Source organism: Oenanthe melanoleuca, chromosome 4 (genome assembly GCF_029582105.1).
Source record: "Oenanthe melanoleuca isolate GR-GAL-2019-014 chromosome 4, OMel1.0, whole genome shotgun sequence".
In the NCBI taxonomy this organism is placed as follows: domain Eukaryota; kingdom Metazoa; phylum Chordata; class Aves; order Passeriformes; family Muscicapidae; genus Oenanthe; species Oenanthe melanoleuca.
This window is the reverse complement of record NC_079337.1, coordinates 26,928,197-26,953,164: the sequence shown is the minus strand read 5'-3', so window position 1 is coordinate 26,953,164 and position 24,968 is coordinate 26,928,197. Positions and strand designations below refer to the sequence as shown.

At 47.5% G+C, this 24,968-nt stretch overlaps 1 protein-coding gene across 2 annotated transcripts; it reads right to left on the bottom strand.

Moving 5' to 3' along the window:
- Positions 1-1,065: 1,065 nt before the first annotated feature.
- PRAG1 (PEAK1 related, kinase-activating pseudokinase 1) lies at positions 1,066-24,400 on the bottom strand. 2 transcript variants are annotated; one of them, XM_056490670.1, is made up of 6 exons: positions 24,297-24,400; positions 21,405-21,797; positions 18,453-20,281; positions 10,037-10,188; positions 6,080-6,813; positions 1,066-2,321 (listed from the first exon to the last, which is right to left on the bottom strand). In XM_056490670.1, the coding sequence occupies exons 2-6, from the start codon at positions 21,759-21,761 to the stop codon at positions 1,284-1,286; spliced, it is 4,110 nt and encodes a 1,369-aa protein (XP_056346645.1). In that variant the 5' UTR covers positions 21,762-21,797; positions 24,297-24,400; the 3' UTR covers positions 1,066-1,283. The 2 variants fall into 2 exon arrangements, with proteins under 2 accessions (XP_056346645.1, XP_056346646.1); XM_056490671.1 differs by lacking the exon at positions 24,297-24,400 and adding an exon at positions 20,889-21,103 and having other exon boundaries at positions 21,405-21,492.
- Positions 24,401-24,968: the final 568 nt, after the last annotated feature.

The following is a 24,968-nucleotide window of genomic DNA, read 5'->3' as shown; positions in this document are numbered from 1 at the left end:
GGGTGGAGGAAAGGCTCCCCGCTCACCGTTTGGGTCCTGGTGGTCAGCTGTAGGAGGCTGGAGCGGAGCAGATGGCTGGGCAGTGTCCCACCGAAGAGAATCTCGATTCTTGGCATTCGGACGGAGTGGGTTGGAAACCAGCAGTCCCCCTCAAGCCCCGCTGGCGAGCAGGGAGAGACAGGCCCCGCCCCATCCCTTTGTCTTGAACAATCAGGAGCGGGGAGTGCCCGGCAGGCTTCCTTAGCATGATAATGGGAAAAATTCTCCAAAAGAGGTGGAAAAGTAAGGGAACAAACCCCAAACGCCCGACAATGGTACATAAGCACATGTAGTACTCAGTAAAAACTGGATTCTGATCACCATTCAGTGTCCCCATCTCTCTCTCATCGTCGATAAGAGACCCTGCTGGCCTGCAGCGGCCCCAGCCTTTCACATGCCAGCTCATCTCTCAATAAAGGAGTTAAATAAATTTTAGATACAAGGGACAGGTGAATTACCAGGTGAAGGTAGGGAGCTGGAGGGATGGGGAAAGCAAAGTAACCTGGCCCTGACTTTCCTCCCCAAGGCCTTGGAAGTGAATTGGGCATTTTCCATTTCATTAGCTTTACACGGGGTAATTCCCACCATCACCCTCATGAACAGACCCACCTAAAGCTCACTCTCACCCCTTCACATCCAACAGTGATGCTCCACTACAGCTGCACCACTAGACAGGAAAGCCAGGCTGTATTAGTATCTAATGAAAGTATCAGGCAGTTGTTATTGAAATATCCACAGAGAAAAAAAGAACTGATACACAGAAACAAGCAGTAATTTTTGTTTTGAAAGGGAGAAGCAAAATGGATGCCAAAACTCACAAAATATGTGAATTTGAAAGGCCTGGGTTCTCCCTTGCAAAGAAGCACTATGTGAACTGCTCTTGCTCCTAAAGAGAACCAGCCACCTGTTCATCCCTACTTCCCACTCTAAAGGCGTGCTGTTGTTCCCGGGCAAAAAGGCTCCAATGCTTTAGGAGAGGTGGGGATTGGAGGACTGCCCCATAGGCAATTCAGTATAGTGAGTTCATCAGAAACATGCACACACGCAGGCAGGAGTTTATTAGTCCACATTTACCACACCAAAAACCAAAAATCCCCCAAGTTAAGGGTGGGTTCCCAGTTTTGCCTGCTCACAAACTAGCAGTGCTGAGGATACTAAACATGCCTTGTGCACTCTGACTGGAGTGCGGGGCAGGAGCTGAACGTCCATTTGCAGCTGGGATTCAAACCTCTCCACATCCAAAGTCAGAGCAGCTGCAGCAGTTTTAATGTGTGCAAGAGAGAGGCTGGCTTAGCAGATGCTAAGTACTGGCAGCACAGCCAGTCCTCCAGTTCAATGCTCCGCTCCATGTCCACGGCCCTCTCGGCAAACTTCATCATGAGCAGGGCACGCTTCATGTCCACCCAGTTCTGCAGCACCTGGCACAGGGTTTCCTCATGGCTGAGGGGCTGCTCAATGAGGTCTTTTCGGGGCCCCCAAAGCAGACACTGCAGCATCCGCTTGGCCTCAGTAATCCGCACACGCTTGATGGGATCTGCTTCCAGTAGTAGGTGGGCCAGCTGCTGGAGTCCCCGGGAATAGATGGACAGGCTGGGTAGAGCAGGGAGGTCCTCAGGGCTATACTCCTGTTCCCTGAGGTGTACCTTCTCCTCGAAGGGGTTGGGCTGGTGCAGCAGTTCATAGATGAGAATACCAGTCTGAAACTCATCAAATTTCTTGTACTGAGAAGCTGACACAATCTCCGGAGCCAGCCGGGCCTGACTCTTCTTCAGCTTGGAGTCTCCAGTTCCAGTCTTCTGTTTAGCTTTCAAAAAATTGCTGATGATGAGGCGGGGTAAGTGTTTGTCATCTTTGGCTTTCACACAGCTCATGGGGGCCTTGCAGGGCACAAGCAGTAGGTTCTCCAGGCACAGATCACGATGGATGATGCCATGCTCTTTGAGATGCTCCAAGCCATTGCAGAGCTGGAGGAGCAGAAAGCAAACGCGACGTTCATACAGCTCTGGCTTGGCTTGATGGAGCATCACTGAGTCTCTCACAAAGTCGGCAGTGGTCTGGCTTGGCACCTCGCGGGTGATGACCACCACACAGTCATGCTCACTGGCAGTGTGGGAGGGATGGAAGCCATCTCCAGGCATACTTTTCCCCGCATCTGAGGCCAGCAGCATGCTAGAGGGGACAGAGGCCACAAAATGCCCACAGTCCTGTTGGATGTTGAAGTGAACTGGCACTGCAGGGCTGCAGTATGAAGCAGCTACCTTGGACTCCTGGGTTTTACAAATCTGTGAAGAGAGATCAAAAGAAAAGTCTCATCAGCCAGTGACAGAGACGGGGCAGAGACCAGAATTTGAGAGGTGGGATGCTAAGCTGTGATTTGCAGATGCTCCAGAAGACAACAGCAGAAGCAGGATCCCTTAAACACTGGTCACTTAAGCACTTTAAATTATCTCCTGGCGTGAGGATTATTTTTGTCCTGCAACAGCCAAACCTTAGCCACCAGACGTCTGGGTTGCATTTCTGGACAAGCTTCCTTTGCCAGGCAATGCCCAGTAATTGGAGGAAAGGAGGACAGTAATCCTACTGTGAATGACTTCTGAAGATTTTGTTTCACTGCCAACAGAAGCAACATAGCTTTTACATCACAGGTATCATTGAGATAAACTCCTGCAACCCAAGAGATATTCCTGGAGGAAGAAAAGCAAAGCTTGTGGCAGAAGACATGCTGTCTCTATCTCTGGAGATAGTTAACACTCCTGGATGAGGTCCCATGCAAGGTGAGGCAATAGTGAGCAATAGTGCTGTTTGTGGTGAGGGGTGGACAGACACCTCCAGCACTTTCTTCCCACCCGATCCTTCTCTGGTCCCAAGCCCCAGAGCCACTTTCACATCCACCTCAACCATTCTCCTTCCTTGTGTCAGCAACAACTCTCAAACCCCTGATCAATGACTAAGGGAAACCAGCAACAAGTTGTACTCCTCAGCACAGGCAAAAAAACACCAAAGAGAAAATGGAAGCTTACAACAGGCCTAGAAAGAAGTGAGAGTGCAGCAAACGCTAGGGAGAAAAATGCCTTTTATAATCTGGATTCTCTTTAACCTACATGACTGCTACCTTCGTTTTCTTCCATATTTTAGCTTTATACTGCATTAGAGACTCAAACCCAGGTTTATTACAGGACTGTCCATTAGCTTAAGGGGCCTTCTGGCATTTCTATTATACTATTTTCCCCCTTTATTTAGCAATGTGTTTATATGTCATCCACAGGACTAAGCAACAGGCTGAAACTCAGCATAAAAGGTTTCAAAACCTATAGCGTGCCAGTGCCTGATTTTGCATGCGTGCAAAATCATAGGAGAAATCAATTTTGCCTCCAAGTTAAAATATACACAATAATAGAGAGGACCTGAAGAATAGGGCTGCTTTTGTATTCCTCTAGCAAGGGTTTGAATCTGGGCATTTGCAGATAATTCACTCAGATGAGACAATAGTGTGGAGACGGGGCATTTCAAATCCCTATTTTCCTCTCTTTTCTAAACAAAAATACCCTGACCTGGCTTATTTGTGGAAAAATAAGCTTTGGAGAGCTAGGCAGAATGCAGATGAGTGTAGTGGGACCCAAGATGATGCAGGAGGTCCCCAAATGTAGAGCAAACCTTCCACCCCTCTTGCCAACAAACCTTCTTGTTCCTCTTCCGAAAGGAAAGCCATGTAAGGCATAGGAAAAGGGGGAGAATTCTTGGCAAGAGAGAAGTCACTGGAAGAACAATTACAGCCAAACACATCTTCCCCATCCAGCCATTCTTCTTGATTTTGGCTGCCCCAGAGGCATCCTCCCTGCTGAAAGCTTCAAGTAGGAGCCTGGGCTGGCTTAGTCACACGCCTCTAGTGGAGAAAGAAGCCAAGGCATGGAGAATACCTTGGCTTAATTCCTCTAAAGCCATTTCTAAACTGTTTCATACATTGCCATGTCTGTCTGTGCATCTTTTAGACTCTGGCTCCTGCTTCTCAATAGGCTCCTTGGATCAAGTCTGATCTTCTGCCCATTTTGAGCTCTCAAAGTCTAATTTTAACTAGAGGTCTGTGATCTCTTTCATGTCAAAAAAATCTGTATAGAAACCAGGAGGGGCAGTTAGGGATCAGCCAATTGTAATGTTTCACAATTATTAATTCCCTATTTTGGCTGCCAAAGGGATGGTAGTACACAGGAATCATAGCCATGCACATGGATAAACAAATAAACATCACTATGCTGGCACAGAGTATGGCCTTGTTGAAGTGGCTTTGACTTGTTAAGACACTCTGCAGTGTACCTAGGGCACAGAGTAAGCCTACTTCACACACTGTCCTGTCAAGAGGCTGAAATGTGCTGTTTCTGCCTTGGCAAGAATTCATGCGCTACAGCCATAGAGCTGAGCTACCCCACCTAACACAGCAGGCAAAAGAAAAGGTGTGGGTGTGCCACCGGGAACTGCAGACTGAAAAGGAGCACAGCAGTTCATTACATAGTTCTTAGACTTCAGGAAGAAAGTTGTGATGGATTTAGGTATAACACACAAGAAAAGCTGCAGCTCTGACTGCTGGACTAAGGGTACTGGTGCAAGATCTCATCTAATTCAATTCTAGTTATTTGCAGGCCCCCTGCTGGGTTGACTGTACTTCCTTTAGAATGAACTGGCTTTTAAGCTATGACTTAACTAGAACATGCCTTAGAGTTCATAATGGTAGAAACGATTCAGCAGAGGGTTTTTTCCCTTCCTTAATGCATCTCTGACAGTGCTTTTTTGGGAATTACTTTAGGCTTTGAAAACAACCTGACGAATAAGCAGCAGTGAGATGTCCCGTGCGCTAAGTCAGAACAGAAATTAAAATCTCTGTATTCAAGTAGTAATATTGATCAAGAACCCAAAATCCACAGGATGTCTATAGAACTGGTTGAATAAGCTTACTTATCCAGGTTTCAAAGAGCTGAACTACTGCACCTCAAGTTTCCATTTCAAAACATGTATTCCATGGAGTTACAGGAAAATATTTCAGACCTGACCTTACACAGCATGTCTGGGTCAGCCTTGCATTGCTTAACTGGGATCTGCAGTGTCTTATTATCTGTAGTTTCAAGATTATATAAGCACTCAGTATCAGGGTCAGAGCTTCCACTTAAAAGGCAGGCAGAGGCAAAAATGCTGTCTCTTGAGCAGCCTTTCAAAAGCTTATGTCATCAGAGCCAAATGCCTCTGAATTTACAACAGAGTATTTACACAAAGATGTTTTCAGAGAGAAAATGGTTTGGTTTCAGACCCCTTTAGCAATAAGCTACATCTGACTGACATTTCTTACAATGAAAATTCCTCCAAATTAACCTTTGTAAGCAGTTCGGGGAAAGTGGCAACTTTGGAAGGGGTTTTGCTTGCCTAACTTCACCTGTGAGAAATATGAGCAGAGAAAATGAGTCATTTGTTGTATGAGACATGCTGCTAGTGCACACATCTCCACCTAGAAGCTGGAGATAAGCCGGTGAGAGGAATGTTATATTTGTCTTTACAAACAAGTTGTAGATCTGTTGGTAGATAAAGTTAGCACCTAGAGATAAATGAAACAATGGGAGGGATTACATTGATTGATGAATGGGAAAAGAGATTTGCCTTTACAAATAAACTGTAGGTCTGCTGGTAAATGAAATTGGGTAACCGAAGATGAAAGAAGCAACAGGGGAGAAATTATAAATTCTATAAGAATTAAGAATTAAAAGGAAGTGCTATACATTAGAGGGGAACGTCAGGTGTCAGGCGTTCCAGGAAGTCTGTGCCTCTCAAGTACTTCAGCCAATGGGGAAAGAGAGAGGGAAATGCGGCCGGGAAAATAGGATAAAAATGGAGGCTGCGTCCTCCAAAAATTTGAGAGATCCCAGGGGAATGCCCCATGGCCTCTCCCTTTATTCAAATAAAGCAAAAAGGACTCCTCTGTCTCCTTTTTGGACATAAACCTCTAGTGTTTGTGGATTAATTTTCCTTACACCAGGATACCTCCTGGCTATGGACTTACCTTCACAGCATAGGTAGTAGAAGAGTCCTTGGAGCAAGTGGCACAGTAATAAATTGCGTCTCCTGAGTCACAGCAGGGCTTGTTGCATGTCAGCTTGAAGAGCGACCAGTTGTTCTCGCTGAAGTGCAGCTCGTTTTTCTGCTCCCTCATGAAGCAGTCCTCACACTTGGTGACCAGTCGGCGCAGGGACTCAGCGTAGAGGGCCCCCAGCTTGTTGTACACCCCCTCCTTGCTGTCGATGTTGCTCAAAAGGTTGTGGAGGCTGGAGGCTGAGGACACCTGACTGGACACACTGATCTGCGAGGAGGAGAGGGACTGTAGGTTTCTGCTGGGGCCACAAGCCCCTGTGCTCTTACCAGTGTTTGAACCCCAGTAGCTGTTTCCTTTGGACCTTTTCTCCAGGGACTCAGAGGAGGAGAAGGTGCCAGGGCGGTCCCCCAGGCTGGCTAGGTGAGTGAAGAGTGGCTCCTCTGGGAGGCACACATTGCTCTCAGAATGGCTGACATTCAGCCTGGGGCTGGCAGCACCATCTACTTTGCCTGAAGATGCTTGTCCACCAAAAAAGCCATCTGGAGAAGACACAGTTCTGATTACTGTCTTCTTCTGGGGCAGAGGGGGTGGGCAGCTGGGGGCAGAGGAGGAACCATCCACAGTGGACACAGAAAGGAAAGAGACAGGGGGAAGCACTTGGCTAGCAGCTGGAGGGGGCGAGTGGTTCGGCTCAGATGAGTGTCCTAGGAGATAGCAACACACAAGAAAATGCCATGAGTGGCCCTTGCAGGCTGAGAGCACAGGTCTTTATCCATATCCCTGCCACCCCCAGGGCCTTGGCTGGGAAGAAAGCAGCAAGCCAAGTTACATGTGAACCCAGTGCACAGTCTTCAGCTATTCATAACTGCAAAGTTCCACAGGAGGGGTTAGGGATTTAATCCAGTTTAACAGAGCAGGTTTTGCAAAGCAGGCTGCAACCAGCCATCCAGAGAAATGCACTTCCCCACCCTTGAAAACCACTCCCCTATGAACTGCATATACAGTAGTAAAAAGGTAGTAGAGGGTAAATATTTAAGCAGTGATGTCATCCACAGGGAGGTAAGAATGAAGCACTTGATACAAGGACAATTTTTTAAACACAGTCTCTCTCACCTGGGAGCTGCCACCCAGTGCTTCAGAAGCAAGGCATGATAAGGAGAGAGTGATTCATGGCACACAGTTCCAGCCCTCTGGCTATATTAGAGCACTCCAAGTATATGACCCTTTCCCTCTGCTTCACACTGAGGAAGGGTCACTGAGCAAGCCTGGGATTTTGGCAATTTCTATCTTGCTGAAAAAAAATCTGACCTTCTCCCTGCTGCCTGTTTCCCAGCTTATTGCAAGACTTCCTTGCTCAGAGGGCAGACTGCTCCCACAACATACCACTAAAACCCAAGCAGCTCCACATGCCAAATGCACACGGATTGGATTGGGACGGCTGGCTCATTTTGGGCAGCCATAGGAGATGCTCTCCTACCTGGGCCAGACAGGAGATGAGTAATACATTTACATGACATGAAAGAAGTGGAAGATTTAAAAAAAAAGGACAAAAGGTCATCTGACATTGAAATAAAGAGTATTAATTTCAGGTCATAGAGACAGAAGTGAGGAGTGGAGGGGCAACTAAAAGAAGAGAGACAATGATTTAAAGGAATTTATCTATGCCATTTGAATGACAAACAGGACTCTGCTAACAACTTGAATGCAAGTGTAAACCTTAAAAGGTGAAAAGTGGAGGCTTGCTCTGAGCAAATAGCAAATTGTTTAGCAGATAGCAGGATCTACTGCTTTCTTTAAATCTATTTTCCAAACCTTCAGAGTGGTAGCACTTCCTCCTCACAAAGCTGCTGCTGAGGGTTCAGCTGCCAGCAGGCACTTCCTCATAAGTGGCTTTCTGCCTGCTCCAGAGGAATGCCCTGGGGCAGTTTCCCTGTCAGCCCGAAGAAGGCACTTGTCTCATCACAGCCCAAATGACTCACCAGCAATTACATACAACCACTGACAAGTCAGGGGCTCAGGTCCCTGAGCTCCCAGCCTGCTCCACCTCCTGAGACCCCATCAGGTGAGGGCAGATCCCCTGGTTCTCATCTACTAGAGTGGATTCTGGCATCATCTGGCCCTATCCCTCCTCACCAGATTTTGGTAGCACTGTTCAATTTTCATTTGTCTCCTCCACTGCCAAGGCTCTCTGTATGTACCTCCTGTAATCTATCTCATCACACCAACATCACTGAGGGATACCTCAGGAATGAGCAGCACTGATATCAGCTTCTGCAGGTTTCCCATGCAAGGCTGTTTCAGCATTTCTAACAATATGCTCAGAAACAGGTCTGTAGGAAATGTGAATCAGTACATGTCTCTTGCCCCAGTGCTTGAGTGCCAAGCTATCTGACTCCTACTGGACCCTTGCCCCAGGTGTGTGCCTGCACTGTACACCCAGTTGCCCAGCAAGTGACTGCTCTCCAATTTCAGCTGAGAAATATCTGCCTTAACAATTGAGAGTCATGTCCCAAGCTTTAGTGAAAACCCAGACATCCGCATTATACTCCAATGGGTCCACAGGAGAGATTCTCTCCATTAAAACCCTGCCAAAAGCCACAGGCAGGGATCATTCATAATGGCACCTCTTGCCACTTCCATCCACAGGGCTTTGACGGAGGACAGAGCCAAGAGAAACTCTTTTGCATGCAGTCCACAAGTACCTTACTCTACTAGGACATGCAGCTGAATCCCTGTTTCAAGAGACAAGATTTACTTAAGAGAGTCATAAGAAACAAATATCAAGAGTGGAGTCTTTGGCAACCAGTTCACATGCCTAGCCCACAAATGCCAAACTGCTCTTAAGTTTTTTTATATGCTGCTAGGCTCTGTCCCAAGCAGAATTAAACTTTTTCACAACTCTCCTAACAGTGTTCTGCACCTTCAGCATGGAGTCCTTCTGTGTGTCAAGGGCTTAAAATCTCCCCTCCACTTCATATTTTAACATCTGACAGCACAGCCAATTAATTTGAGCTCACCTCACTCAGTGACTGACCGCACAGCTTCTTGCTTGCATCAGCAAGGCAAACTGCATTCAAGTATTCATTTAAAAACTCATCTTTTCCCTGATGAGTTTAAACAGTTGCTTCTGTTAGTAAAGGCAGAGAAATTCTCTTGTCCCTATCATTTTTGACAGCAAATTGCTTCTGTGCCCAGGAAGTAAAGATCCAGCATATTTTGGGGGTAAGTTTTTCTTCCCCTGTACAATTTCCTGGCAAGATCTCACTCTCAGACTCCAAGTCAGCGGCGGAAAAATGGAGTTTCCAGAGCTCTGACTCCTAATTTTATTGCTGCACATTGTTGCTTTTGAAAAGACAGAACCTCCACTACATGAAGGTTACTCTTGCAAAGGAAATACTTTCTAAGTTGCTGAACATGTTAGTGCACGTCTAAGTTATGCACTGATGAGAAAAGTGACTTCACAGTAAGTATTTTTTAGTCTCAGTTAAACGAGTGCAGGCAGATTTTTTTCCCCTTAAGAAATAACTGGGAACCCAATGAGAGGGAGAGATCACCTCTAGTACAAAACCCCTTCTGGTACTCCTCAAATCTATGTAGGACTGTCTATAGCAAGGCTACGTGTGACATTGTGAAAGCATGAAGCACAAGCAGGATTGTTTTTATATGGAGATTTTATCCAGACCAGAGGAGATCTACGAGTAAATGATACTGGCATGTTCTAAATGAAAGAGTAAAAAGCCTGTGATGTTTGACTCTGCCATGTTCATCTAAAGTGCATCAAGAGGCAGAAGGGTAGGAGAAGTGGAGAGATAAAGGGTCACTGGGGGAGCTGAGGACTGAACCCTTGTGATCCCTGCCCTGAGGATGCTGTCTCAGCAGTGGGCCTCAGGTACAATGCTACCTCTCCAGAACGTGGTGGTCACTTACTGCCATCACTCCCGGTCTGTGTGTCCGAGTTGAGGCTGTCGCTGGAGCCAGCTGTGAAGCTGATGTGACCACTCCTGAAAGGTGGGCTGAGGCTCTCTGCAGAGCTGTTGCTGACTGTCTCCAACTCAATGTTACTTGGGTTCATTTTCAGCCTAGAGAGAGTGAAAGAGAAGTCAGGAGACAGATGGCAAAAGGATATCCTGCATGTATTTTTGCATGGAGACTTAAGCTGAGAGCAGCCTTAGTTTGCTCTCTGCCTATCCATATACTGCACAGTCTCTTATAACACCAGACTATCCCATTCAAATGTACTTTTCTTCTTTCTCCAGTATCTGGGGAATTGCATCCCACAGACTCTGAGCAGGTTATAGGCTTGCAGTCCCCATGCCAAACTAGCTGTCCTTGAACCCTTGAGAGGGAAAGCTGGTGAGCTAAGAGCATTCAGCCCCAGTCTCCACCTCCTTTGCCTAGAACATGTGAGGACCACATCTCATTTTCGCCACTGCCACTCAGAAGTGGGGACCCACCAGTGTTTGCCTTCAACAAAGTTCTCAAGGGAAGGAAGTAGCATCACTCCTCCCATTTTACAGAAATCAGGTCACGGCTGTGTGTGTGAACCCCATTCCTTCATGATAGAGGCATAGGTAGCAGAAGAGGCCACCATCTCCAAACATGCATCACAGTAACAACCAACACCTTACAAAAGAAGAAGCATCTCTGTAGAAAACATGAACCTACCACACAGTTTCTAATGTAAGACCTACAGTATTCCATGCAGCTTCCACCTAAAAAAATAAATAAGCCAGGCTTATAACCTGCTAGGTCATGGTTTAAGTGACCAGTTTAGGCAAGCAGTATTTTTTGCTAAGATAATGCAGAGGAAATTCTTTATCTGTTGAAATCAGCCAGCACAGAAGAGCATAAACACTCCTAGCATTGATACAATTCCCACTCTGTCAGCCAGAAAACAAAGGTTATCAGTCCACATTTTTAAAATGTAACTGCCAATCTGTTGATAAAATTCAACACATTGATTAAGAATGTAAAAAGACTAGTGGCAGACTTGTACAGAAGTAAAAGGACTTCCATCAGCTATCTTGCTGGAAGGTATCCGGTGTTTCCTAATCAGACAGCTGAATGGCTGCTGAGAAAGACAAACAAAAGACATGCACGGACCGTTCATTTTCTTGTCACGCTCTGGTCACATGCACGGGACCCCTCCTCATCCAAAACTCTGAAGGACAGCAGACACAGATTTTTATTTGAAGATTGAGAAATGTTTCATTCCCAATCCAGACAAAGCACTTACTCTTGTGTCCACACCACCACATGGAGAGAAGAGTGTATGAGAAGCCCGGAAGAAACTTCTGCCAGACTTCCTCATTTGCTTGAGCAGCCTTGGTCTAAAAATACTAAAAGGCTGATGAAAATAAGGCTCTAAAACCCAGTTCAGAGACACTGGTCTACCACCAGTGATGAACTTATCACAGCAAGCCTCTTGGGGATGATTTACAAAACTTCACAATGCACCACACAAGTCCGTTGAAAAAATGAGAGGGAGGAAAAGAGAGAAAGAGAAAGAGAAAGAGAGAGATAGAGATAGAGAGAGAGAGAGAGAGAGAGAGAGAGAGAGAGAGTTTGAAGGGTTTAGGTCTGTTATGGCTAATGCTGTTGAAAGCAATCAACTGCACTTAAACTTTTTTTTCTTTTACTATAAAGATATAACTTTATCCTATAACCTTCTCAGATGTTTAACATTCAGTAATTTGGGTGGAAAAGAGACAAGGGTGCACACCCATGCCAGAACGCTGTCTGACTTGGCAGGAATCAAAGAAGCATTTGAATCCATCAGAAAAGAAGATTTAGCAAGATATCCGGTCTTGATTCACACTTATGAGATGTTTTCTAATACATTCCTTCCCCCAGCCCCCCCAGAAAACTTAGTACATTTCTATTTCTTTCCCATCACTAAACACAAATTCATGGAGCTGCCTTACCATTCCCGCACTCAGAGAGATGAGACTTTGCTCCGCGTGGTCCAAGGTCCACTCTGCACAGCCACACCTATTCCTCCAAGCAACGCTGCACTGGCCAGAGCTGTGCTGGCTGCTGCCCTTGCTGAGCTCAGTGACTTGGTGAAGTCAGATGCAGAAAGAGTCCTGTTTCCTCCCTGCACCACCGTGACTGATGTAAAGCACAGTTCCTGAATAGGCACACTAAAATAGAAACTGTTTGCTGCTTAAACGACATCCTGCTCTTGTTTTAGATGTTACAGCCAGGCCAGCTAATACCTCATGGAAATACCTCTGCCTCATATCTCCCTCTTTTGCTATGAGCTGCTTGAAGCCTAGGGTGCAGCCTGCACAGATCAAAATACCATGTGCTCTACCAAAAACTTACTAAGGTCAAACTCTCCCATTTCAGTAAAATTCCACCCCAAGAGCTGAACAGCCCATTGCTGGAACAGCCTGTGGGACCCCGATTTACAGCTAACCAAAACATCCCCTGCTTTGTTAGTGTTCCTTCCACCTCACTTGAGAGCAAGGACACAGGTGGCTATTTTCTGTCTTGCCCTTTTCACCAAAGGTTATAGGAAATCACCAAAGGGTGTTGAAAAGAAAGAACAAAACCCATCTTAAACCCGAAGAAAATACTGGGTTTGTGAGCTGCACCACTGACTTGGAAACATCTGTGGACTACACTCCTCTTTAGAAACACGTAACAGTAGTTAATTTACATAAATTCAAAAATGCCTGCACCTAAAACATAACCAACAACTTCAAGAGCAGCACCAGAGCCTTCATTGTGTGCCTGTGCATAAAGAGCAGGTCACCAGTCTAATAATCTAAACTCACAAGATTTCACAGATTTGCAGCTCTCCAACTATTCTGGTAGCTTTAAATACACTTCAATTACTCAACATCCTCCACGCAATAGCCTGGCATATTCAGGCAACCCTTCAAGTTCCCTATTTCCAAGTTTTCCCATCATAAACAATTTCATCCAGCTGACTTTCCACATGATTCTCACAGTCCTGCCTAAAACAAGTAAAGATTGGAAAGAGTGGTCTTGTAAAAAAGCATACCAAAACAAAACAAACGAACCCACCAGCAGTTTGGACTCTCAACATTAAAAAGAGACCCGGTTCATTTCCCTTGTCTTATGTTTCACCTCCGGTCAGGGCCTGCTTCATGTTTCCTGTGTTTCAATTTGACCAGTAGCCATTTGTACAATTCCACATTTCTTAACAGATCAGTGTCCTACCTAATGCTGCTGTGGGACTCCAGCATCACCAACTGCATGCTTTGCACTTCTTAGAGAGACCGTGGAGATGGACACCAAAGCCTGGCTCCCCTAACTGCAGAAGACACACATGCCTTGGGATATTGGCCCAGGAATCCCTGAACTTTGGACATACCTTCAGCTTGAATTTCCTGTCTGAGATTTGACACGGAGATATGGTTACTTTCCACAAGTGTAAGGGGCAGGTTTTGAGAGCAGGAGGCCCCTCAGACAAAAAAGCTGCCAGGCTCCCGCTTGCTCCTTTCCCACAGCCATCCCACGGGCAGCCTGCTGGCAGCACTGGAGCATGTGCAAGGCACCTCTGCTCCGCACAAAGCCATGGTCACTCTGCAGTGCCGTCACAGGGGTCTCCCAGCCTTGCTGTGCCAGCAGGGGGACACTCCTTCTCAGCATAGGACAGCACTGAACAAATAACAGAGATGCTGAGCTTTACAAATCATGTGACAGAGGAACGAGGGGAGGGGAGGGGAGGGGAGGGGAGGGGAGGGGAGGGGAGGGGAGGGGAGGGGAGGGGAGGGGAGGGGAGGGGAGGAGAGGAGAGGAGAGGAGAGGAGAGGAGAGGAGAGGAGAGGAGAGGAGAGGAGAGGAGAGGAGAGGAGAGGAGAGGAGAGGAGAGGAGAGGAGAGGAGAGGAGAGGAGAGGAGAGGAGAGGAGAGGAGAGGAGAGGAGAGGAGAGGAGAGGAGAGGAGAGGAGAGGAGAGGAGAGGAGAGGAGAGGAGAGGAGAGGAGAGGAGAGGACGCACAGAAATCATCACACAGCAAACTGCACTCCAAGAGGCATTTGGTAATAATGTCAACAAGACACTCCCTTCCAGTATAAAATAATGGAACTTATGTACAGAAGAGAGAAAGGCCAGACTGCATTACAGCATCAAACATAATACATGGCTAGGCATAATTATTACACAAGAGGAAGCACCATTGTACCATATGCTTGTCTGTCATGAAACCTGAATAATTACATCTTCCTCCTATTGCCACTTGCTGTTTCTTCCAGCATCTTCCCCTGGTTGCAGAGGGAAATTAAAACCCAGCATACAGGAGATTACAACATCTGAAGCTTAGATTTGTACTTATCCTCCTGCTATCCCCTTGCAAATGTGGAGAAAACTGAGGTAAGGGAAAAGAAGGATTTTGAAGAACTCCTAGCTTTGTTCAGAGGGATACACTGCTCCTCCCATTATCAGAGGAGCTTTATGTAGCATAGGTTAAGTTGAAATAAGGATTTGGAGTCTGGAAATACACAGGAAAATTCAGATAGGGTACAGAATTAAGATGGTAGGTGGGTCAAAAATTAAATGAAGTGATTAAAAATTACTGCATACTCTGATGAGGTGAAGAAGGTAAAGAATCTCATTTCAATTTCCAACTCTGTGCTTTCTTAAGTGGTAAGACAGGAAATACACAGAAGAGTGAATTACTTTAATTTTAACAGAAACAAACAGTCCTAAAAGATAAGCTGATAGATAACAACCTTTTAGGCCAGTGCATTGTGTCACTGGGATATACCCTGACACTGAGCTCCAAGGAGAAACGGGTGCCTCAGGAATGGTAAGAAAAGAGGAATATTCTGCCTCAGGTACAGTTGCTGCTGTCACAGACTGATTCCTGGCAAGGAATACACAGCACAACCCCACCAGCCAGCACGACCTCCCCAGCAAGAAACAAACCTGGCTCTTTTCCTGGCGATATAGTTCCCAACACCTGGCTCTTCTCCTGGTGATCCAATTTCCAGCATTGCAGTTTTTCTGTAACACTCCTGTGCTCTGTGTCCTCCTGCAGCAAGCAGTGGCAGCAGCGCCAGAACAGACAATCTCGGCACTCCTCAGGCTCGTTCTCCCTGGCTGCATTCAGCAACGACAGGTATAGGAAAATGCTGTACTGCACCTTTGCTACCCCTCACCAGTGCACTCAGAAAATTTCAGAAGCTTTTTTGGAACTGCCTTTTGAAGGTGGCACTAATTGTGATAAAAACAGCTCAAGATGAAAACAGCATCACTGTTTTCTTTCTTTAAGAGGCACATTAAATAAGTTAGCCATCAAGATTTTGGAGGCTAAAACAAACCATGAGGATCATTTAAGCCTGATCCTCTGCGTAAGAGACATAAATTTCAGCAAAAATTCATTCCTTGTGCCAAGAAACTGAAGGCCATACTAGAGCATTTTAAATCAAAGAACACTAAATCATCATTGCACATAAATGTCCCTGGTGAGCTCCTTCCCTAACCAACCACCTCCCCAGCTTTTGGAAGAAGACCAGCCACCATCTTCCCTTTCCAGTCTTTTCCCCCTTGTAATTATACTTATTTGTCATCCTGTTTCAGACCAAACAAACTTCAAATATCTATAATCTTTCAAACAAGCAGAAAAAGAGGACTGTATGAAGAAACAGTTGCAAGAGATCCAGAGTAGCTTTATATAGGACAGAACAGGCACAAATTAATTATTTTCCATTTTTTGCCATCTCTTTTAAATCTTCCTGCAATCACTCTTTCTGCCATCCTAAGAGATGGCTTACTTTCAAACCAAAGCTTCCTCAGTCTCTGCAAGGAATTTACCCTGTAAAAACGTTTTTCCCTTTTTTTTTTTTTTCCCCAAAATGAACAAAACAAAATCTAGACTCACTTTTTCTTTCTCTGCTTTATAACTATACAAACACACATTCAAGTTTTCCTTAAAATAAGCAATTAAATTTCATCAGGAAAGTCAAACAGGCAAACTTAGTTTTCCAGCATTAAATCAAATGCCTTGCTGAAGATCTACAAGGAAAAAGGATGGTTACATGCCTTTCCTGCAGCTGAGATGAACCCTGATCTGCTAAGTCCCCAGCACCAAGCCTGGGCCACAACCAGGTCTACATTGGCTTCACTTCCATCTGCCAAAAGGAGCCTTTGCAGCTGAGCCACCAGAGAATGTCCTGGGCTGAGGCGCTCTCTCTGTATGAGAAGTATGTAAAGCCTAACAGAGGGATCAGTGGTTCTTCCATCAAGGACAAAGACGTGTTCACAGGCTTCCTGGACTAGGAGAGTATGGATGTGCCTCAGAGTAATTTTTGTGATTATGCTTCCTCAGGTATTTAGCTGTAGCCCAGGACGAACGGAGGGGATGTTCCTCCAGCAGCAGGCCATGGCCTGAAGCTGCAGCAACTGCCCAGGGTGACACAGTGCCACTATGGTGATTTTACCAGCTGTACAAGCAGCTGTCTCTCCCACTGCTCTGGTTCCTATGTTGACACACTTAGAGCAACCACACTTTTACTTAAAACAAAAACAAAAGCACCCTCAAAGCAAAGAAACAAAGCATGGCTTGCAAAACCTGAGTCTGATCAGATCACTCCTTACTGCTTCTCAGCCAGCTGGGCTTTGGCTTCAGCAGCTGAAAGCAGGACTAAGCTCTTACGCGTAAGGCGCCCCACAGCTCTGCTATAGGCATTAAGGCTCTTGGGAGACGAATACCTGTAGCCAACCTGCCCTTCAGCCACAGGGAGTAACCAACAGCTACCTCAGCCTGGCAGGGTTTACAGCTGTGCCGGAGATCCCAGTCATGAATGCCATGTGTTCCCTGACCTCAGTTTCCCTGCCACTTTCACATAGGCTTTCTAGCACACAGATGCTTTCATCGGGATGACTCAAAAGCAACTGTTAGAACTGGCACAGCCCAATCACACCAGGAGCATGAAATAGCCCCTCAAAGGGGCAGAAAATTCTCCACACTCCTCTGGTGTCATAACACCAACATGGAGGACGAGCAAACCATCTGTGTGCTCAATTGCTTGTGGCCTTTTGTTTCCTCTGACTCCAGCACACATGTGGCATCACAGCAGAAAGCCCAGCTTTCCAGAGACAACTAAAGCCACTTGCTCATCTCTTCCCTTCCCTTGAGAAACGTCATTTGTTCACCTCTTGGTCAATTTAAAACACTAGTTTCCTGGGCTAGTCAATCCTGAAACACATTGAAAATTCACAGTCTCAACTTGGAGGTCAGTGATGCCTACACATAAGCTTGATCATGGACCTCAAGGCCAAGTTCTCCTCCAAACACACATCCCTTCTTCTCTTGACTTTTAAATCAAGGAGCTGGAGTCATGCAATCTGTCATGCAATGCACAGTTTCAGGCAGCAAAACTGCCATATACAGTAAAGCAAATAAGGGACACCTGCAAAAGGCAAAAGTATCCTTCTCTAGTATGCTTAGACAATATAATTAATGGAGAGAAAAACAAATTTTCTTCCCTCATTTGACTTTCATTTTATGCCTTTGTTTCCTTTTTTTGTTTTGTTTTGTTTTTTGTTGTTGTTGTTGTTGTTGTTGCTGTTTTTTTGATGATGCACACAGCTATAGATGCACACAAAGTACTAAATACACACAAAGTATTGTAAGCCTGAGGAGTTTTTTTAATTGCTTAGCAGGGCTATTTCCTTCCAAGACAGACAGCTCCCTCACTTCTGTTTTTTAGGGCCTACAGTTGCCCTGCCTGTAAACCTGACTTCCAGGAAAGCGGAGAGCAGAAGGTTGCCTGAAGCCAGGTGGCTCCCATACATAACAAGCCCACATAGAGCAAGCTCCAATTACGTGCTTGCAAGGCAAGGAGTCCTCCCCGGGAAATTGCAGCTTTGAGAGTTCACCTTGAAAGCAGAAAGTCATTAGAGCCAAACTGAAAATGTTGATATTGAAAGTCGTTATTAGCATCAAGAAAAGCTGCCCAGTCCCACCTACAAGTGAAGATTGCAACCCCAGGTTTTCTGTGCTATTCAATGTCAACAAACTGCCAAGATAGAATGAATCTGACCTGGGAAATACCAGCCATTCTGGGCATGGACCTTTTTCTCACTTGAATATTGGGATTAAGGCCATACCTTGCAGCCCTGAAGGGCTCTTACAAGTGCACATGACATTCCAACCAAGACTTGCAAAGATCAGATAGCTTTTCAGAGTTAAAGGACAAATAGCTTTTCAGCTGTGCAGTCACCTCCCATGCTCCTGAAAGCCCACTTATGGACAGAAAAGGAGGAAAAAAGAATGGGAAGCACCTCCTAGTCAATGAACTCCTGCAGCAACCATCCCAATTGCAAAGGGTTAATAGACCACCATGCACACACTCATGGAGCTGTACCTAGACTGCTTTTTCGGTGGTGGTGGTGGTGGTGGTGCAAACTCCACACCATTGCTCTTGTCTTTAGGGAAATCAAAGGAGAAAGAAGAAGATTTGATCATTCCAATCTGGCTCTTCAGTATCGGGCCATCATCCACAAAGTCAGAACCAGCTCTTCCACTCGCAGCTCCTACTGTCCATGGGTGGTTTAAGACTCCCTGCTCCTCCTCCTCCTCCTCCTCTATTCGGCACTGCTTGGTCCACACTGGATTACAGTATTTCTGCCTCCTGTCATAGGATGGGCCTGCCACACCTCTACTAGACTCCTCCACAGAGACCCCATTCACATGAGTGGAGGGAGAAGGGGTCACCCCAAAGGCATCTGTATCAGTATAGCTCCTTGGCAGCAGCTGAACACCAGCTCCATCGTGGCTGTTGTCATCACCAAACCTTCCCATGTGGGAGCTGACTGGGGGCACATGTCTCCCTTCACTGCCTGGCTGGCTGTTTTTGGACATCTTTGGGGGGATGGCTGGACTCTCAGTAAGTGAGGTCTTGGCAGGAGCTGCCAGATGAAATCTTGTGCTGTTTTCATATCCAGATGCTTGAAAAATCTGTCCAGACTCAATAGCAGGTGATGAAGTCCCAAAATCAGGGTGGGAAGTAGGGCTGATACATGGCCACTGAACTCCTACTGCTGAGTCAGGGCTGCTGAGGAATATTGTCTTGTGATCATCCTCAGTGTGTGCTGTCATTATAGTTATCTTTGCTGCCACCTGGCCAGTGGAGTCCTGGTGTTCCTTCTCACCTCCTGAAATCCAGCCACCATCCCTCCACAACCCATCAGCTTTTTCCTTGGCAGTGCTGTGGGACAGCTTCTCCGTTTTTGCCTGGCTGCCAACAGCCTTCAGCTGTGCCTTCCTCCGCTTGGTGCTCTCAGCATAGATGGGATCACCATGGGCTGGCTCAGCAAGGCGAGGGCACTGAGGCTCCACCAGAGCCTCCTGAGGGGCGCTTAAACCTTCAGTGCAGAGTCCTGCAGTGACAAAGGGCTCTCCAGTGAGAGGTAAGTCCTCATCCTCCTGGGACGAAGCAAGGGTAGCCGCCTTGCAGCTCCCTGTGCTCTTAGGGAGGGTGGCAGGCTTGGTGTGGAGAGACGGGTTTTTCCTGTCTAAACAGAAGGCATAGGGAAGAGGATCACTCTGGTCTTCTGTAGCGCAGAAGGCCGCATTCACAGCTCGGTGCTCCTCTTCGCTGAACTTGACTGCCCGGCTGCTTGGCCTTGGAATCTCCAGAGCATCCTGCTGCCTCCATCCACTGGGAATTTGACTCTCCTTCTCACACTGTGCAGCCTTTTCCTCTGTGCAACATGGCTTCCACGGGACAGGGTGATCTTTGAGGCAGTTCTTGATTGAACAGTACTCACCACCTTCACTTTCAAAGATGGAGGAGATGTGACCACAGTCACACCCTGAAGGGAGCACTGCTCCTCTAGCTTGGGAAGAAGTGTTTTTGCTGGAATTAGTTGTGCTTCTGTCCCCCAAGGCAGACAGATTAGGGCAGGGGACCTGATGAGGCAGTGCAAACTTGTCTTTAACCCTGTCCTCCTGCTTGCCTACCTCACCCACATGTACCAGGCTGTGGATGGAGATGTTTCTCTCCCCTCGACTCTCCAGACCATGCAGACCCACCATGGAGTATCTGGGAGGACAACACGACAAGAAGTCGTTGGGCTGGTTGTGAAGGAAGGGCTGTCTCACACCATCATTGGCAAAATTGTCAAGGCAGATGTGCTGTGCATCTCCTGATTTCAGGAGGAGCTGCTTGCCAGAAATCATACCCCACCTGACCTGTATGGGTCAAGAAGACAAATGCCCTGTCAGAACATGCATATGCAAAATGGAAGACAAAATTTAAACAAATCCATAAACTGCAAAAACAAAAGCCCAGCTCTGCAGAATAGTGCTGTGGAATTCACCATCTATTTTGCTGTGCTCACCCCACCACTAACTTTTACAAACCTTTCCTGGTAAAACTACACTTGTCATATTTCCCGGACCATTTGTAATCCTTGCATTACTAACAATGACAATGCACTGGAATAAGGCATTCTCCTTTCTCTTCCTATGGGATTGCTGCCAGAAACATGTCTAACCCGTCATCCTGTCTGTGAACCACTGTGCAATTAAAGATTCAGAGCGCAAAGGAATATTTTCTCTTGTCTCTGCTTATTTTCATTTAATTTCACACTGCTCCAGAGTGTGTGACTCCAGAACACAGACACAGATTATTACGGGTTATCCTGGAATAGCAGGATAAGAAGTAGGGACTGGGGAACAGGCATGCCAAATCTGCATGTACAAATCCCACCAACAATTGCAGCTTGCACTCGTGTGCCCTTCACCCCTTAGAAGAAAAGAAAGGGACAGCAGAGAGAGCTGGTGAGCCCTGACTCACCTCTGGGGCATGGGGAAATAGGAGCACACCTCTGCCACAGGCAGTGGGGCAGCAGCCTGTGGTCACTCTGCTGAGGCACTGCTGGTATCAACTGGTCAGGGTGAGGAGCTACACCTACAGAGAATTACTGCTCTGGCAAAGATTGGTAGGAAAGAGTAGGGAGGCAGGGCACTTTCTTCCTCTCCCACAAAGACCATGGATCCAGTCAGCACTGACTGCAACCAGATAAGACATAGTTTCAGTAAAACTTTGTAGGAAAATAACCCACATCCTCATTTAAAAAACAGATGTTCCTAAACAAACAATGTATTTTTAAGCTCCTCTGCACATGGCTTGTGAGCAACAGCTCACTCAGCTTCACCCAAAAATAGACTGAAAAATCAATTTATGGCTTTAAGACCTGAGTCAAGATCAGAAGGAAAAACACAGGGAAGGAAACATTTGTAACAGATATTCCTAGCACTCTGAGGACAGGTAAGTAATGGGAAGTCATGCTTTGACTGGATTAATCGTTACCTGTGACAGATCTGCATTCATATTTGTATCTGCCCACGTGTTAGAAACATCCGAGTTTATCATTGTTGGCTTCACAGCAATTGTTGGCTTTGAGAAGTGGAAAGTATTTACACCTTCGTCTTCCAACACAAGGCTCTCGGGCTTGGTCCTAGCTCCATCTGGGAGCATGCCACAAGCTCCCACGTCTGCTGGTGTTTGCAGTTGATGGGAACTCTTTGGGTTGAAGCAGTTTTTGCAGGAGCCAGGCTTCCAAATGTGTTCCACAAAGTCACTGCACGTAGACATCTTCAAATCCTCATGGGTCAGACTGAGAGCCCACTGTGTCTTCTGCACTGCCCTCCAGTGCTCATTTTGCATTTGCTCCCCAGCCACTCGAAAGGATCACCTAGTCATCTGGAAAAGCACAACACTGTCTGATTAGCTTGATTATGCCCCCAAGTGGGAAGATTTTTAATAGGACAGGTGATAATTACACTTACTCTGCTTTCATCACAAAGGCATATTGTTTACAAGGCTTTTTTCACAGCTTAGCTAAAGCCCACACAATCACTTGAAAAGCCGCATTTTCTGAGCATAGCTTTTAATAGAGAAGACATCAAGCGAGCAGCATTCCTATGTGATTTAATTCCCCGCTTAATCAGCATGTATAACCAGCCTCATGCAAGGTTTAGATCAAGGGTAAAGAAAAGGGGTCTTGGAAATAGCTGTTCACAGCCCCACTAGCAGAGCCCGGCAGGAAAAAATTCTTCTCCGAAATGGCAATCCTCTCTCTGGAAAATAAAAAGGCCTGGAGACACAAGGACCAGTATCAGAGACTGTAACCAAGGGGACCAGCAACTACCTCCCTTCACCCAGAAGCACCACTGTGATTCCTGCCCTAGTACACAAAGGCTTCTCTCCCACCCAGTGAAAGACAATCAGCAAGGCTGGGGCTAGCACTGATTTGAGCAAGTGTCTGGCAGAATGCTCTTATCTTGTTTGCCAAGAGCCACAAATAACAGTGTCAGCTCGCTGAAATGATTCATTGTCTGCAAGGAAAGAAACGTTTTGCTCTTGGATTACTTATAAAGATTCCATCTTCCTTCCCCAGGAGGGAAAGGCCCCTGCATTCCTTTGTTCCCATCCCCACCACCTCCCTTCTGGCCAGGTCTGATTGCACTCTAGCCAGTAGCTAGATACCTGGAACTAACAACTTTGGAAATACTTCCGAGGATGACTCCCACAAAACTGGATTAATCCACAGTGGATTAGGAAAGATCAGACAGAGAATGCAGCCGGCTGTTATGGGTTTCAGGACGCACAATTTCCCCACGTGGCTCCACATAGAGTCCTTCCTCATCTAACCAAGTTTACCTCATAATCCCCTGACCAGCTGATCCCCAGGTAAACTGAGGCCCCTCCTTTCCTGAGGGTCTCCAAGTGAACAGGCACTTTTACACTCCAATCCTGGAGGCACATGAGCAAAATTCACCAGCCTGCTCCTTAAGCACTTCCTCCATGCAGGCATACTGGAACACCACCAGAGCTATTGGACACTTTGCAATTGCAAGCACCCCTAAACCAGCCTGCACTGCAGTAAAGATTCTTGCCTCTGGGCTCAGAGATTCCCTGGCCAGCCCCTTCAACAGCCACCCACACTGCATGGCATAAAGACAGACAACTCTAAGACACTGGGTGGAACAAAGTGAAGGGGAAGAGAGCCACTGACCCACATGCTTCACCGAATTCAAGTGCCACCTATGGGAAGGATGTCTTTCATCGGCTAAACCATCAGCACCTGCAGACTCCTTCTGTCTGACAGTCTAATAAATTAAGATCTATTTCTTGAAAGAGCAGGAAAAAGGGGGAATATCAGATTGCTGTGTGTCTTTTTTTAGAGAAGACACTGTTTTAGACAAGCTTTTTTATGGACTTCACAGAGTCTGAATTAACCAAAGGGCAGCAAATCACTCTAAGGCATATTCCAACACCTTCAATGAGGTTAACAGTATTTGTACGGAAAACAGTTTAAAAAATATTTTATCCTTTGTTTCCTTTGAGATCTAGCATGCAGCGTCCAGCATCATCCAAAGCTGAACAAGTGTCCTGAAGAGAGCCAGCAAATTAAAAAAAAAAAATCAAAGAGAGGGAAGCAGGCACTGGAACCACAAAAAACTCTTCACTTCTGTTTTAATACTCGGGGCTGCCAAATGCCTGTTAAAGACCAGGGTTTCTCTGTCTCCCGCCATCATTTTTCGCTGCCCCAGATGCCGGGGCGGGCCCGTGTCCACACGCCGGCTGAGCACTGGGGACCCACCGCAACAACCCACGCGGCGCCGCGCGGAGAAACAGGCCGGGATCGGCGGGGGATAAGGGACCGAAATCCAGGACCTGGGTCTGTCCCCGGGCAAGCTGAGAGCCAGGACCTGGGTCTGAGGCATTCCCGGAACCCCCGCGCGTCCCGGGGCACCGCCGAGGACCCGATGTAACGGCTACCTGTTCCCTACGATAGAGATTCCAGACTGCGGCGCAATGATGCTCCGGCGCAAAAAAAAAAGCCCCAGACCCCAACCCCAAGTGGCTCTGGCTGCCAGACGGTCCCTCCGGGGCGGCAGGCGCCCACCAGGACCGGGAAAAGTTTGCCGGGCAGAGCCCGCCGGGGCTGCCGGAGCGGGCGGCAGTGCCGGTAGGGACTGGAGCGCACCCGGAGCCTGCTAAAGACCCCCGCCCCGGCCCTCCGCCCGCATGCTCGGTGGGCAGCGGCACAGCCCCGTCACCCCGGCCCCCGGGCAGCCCGCCCCGGCCCCGAGTGGCAGCGCCGGGGTCCCTCCCAGCCCGGGGTCCCTCCCAGCCCGGCCTTGTGCCGGGAGGCGGAAGCCCGGTGCCCACCCCGGCAGCAGCTCCCCCGCTCACCAGACTCCTGCGGCGGCGGCGGGCTCCGCTCGGCTCGACGCTGTGCCCGCCACGGCCGCCACCGCCACTGGGCGAGTGACGAGAGGGCCCGCGTGGGCCGGGGGACGGCGGCCGCCCCGCCCCAGTCCCACCCCTCGGGCATGGCGTGGGCACGGCCCGGGCGGGAACGGCGGCTGCAGTGCGTCCCTACTCCGCACAAAGCCCTTTCCCCGCGCCCTGCGAAGCGTACGCGGCTCGCAGCCACATCCCCACAGCACTCCCGCCCCAGCAGCGCTCACGCAGACAGGCTCTGTCTCAGAACATCCCGGCGGGCAGTAGCCCCCGGGGCGTGCAAACATCCACATAGCTAGCAGCCCAGCACAGATCCCACTAGAGTCCTACGCACGAACCCACCCCGCACCCCGACACCAGCCTTGAATACGCTAGTGATCCAGCTGGAAGGCACTGGGAGCCAGAAGGTTCAGAGGGTTCACTCATGTTCGTCGACAACGACAAGGTGTAGTTCATCTCGAAGGGATGCTGTGGAAGGGAGAGAAGTTTGCCGCAACTGAAATCAGGATTTGACACCACTGTGCAAAAACTGCAGACAGCGTCTCAGGAAAATCTCAGACCTCTGCTGGTGTGGGAGGCTGGGCTTCACTAAGGGGTATAGGATGAGATTTTATTCACTGT

Bases quoted from the DNA above. Each gene is read 5' to 3' on its own strand.
- PRAG1 (XM_056490670.1), bottom strand. From the start codon at position 21,761: ATGCAAAATGAGCACTGGAGGGCAGTGCAGAAGACACAGTGGGCTCTC. The intron at 10,189-18,452 runs GTACAGCTCCAT...CACTCTCTCTAG, and splicing joins CCACCGAAAAAGCAGTCTAG to GCTGAAAATGAACCCAAGTA. The intron at 6,814-10,036 runs GTAAGTGACCAC...GCTATCTCCTAG, and splicing joins ACAGACCGGGAGTGATGGCA to GACACTCATCTGAGCCGAAC.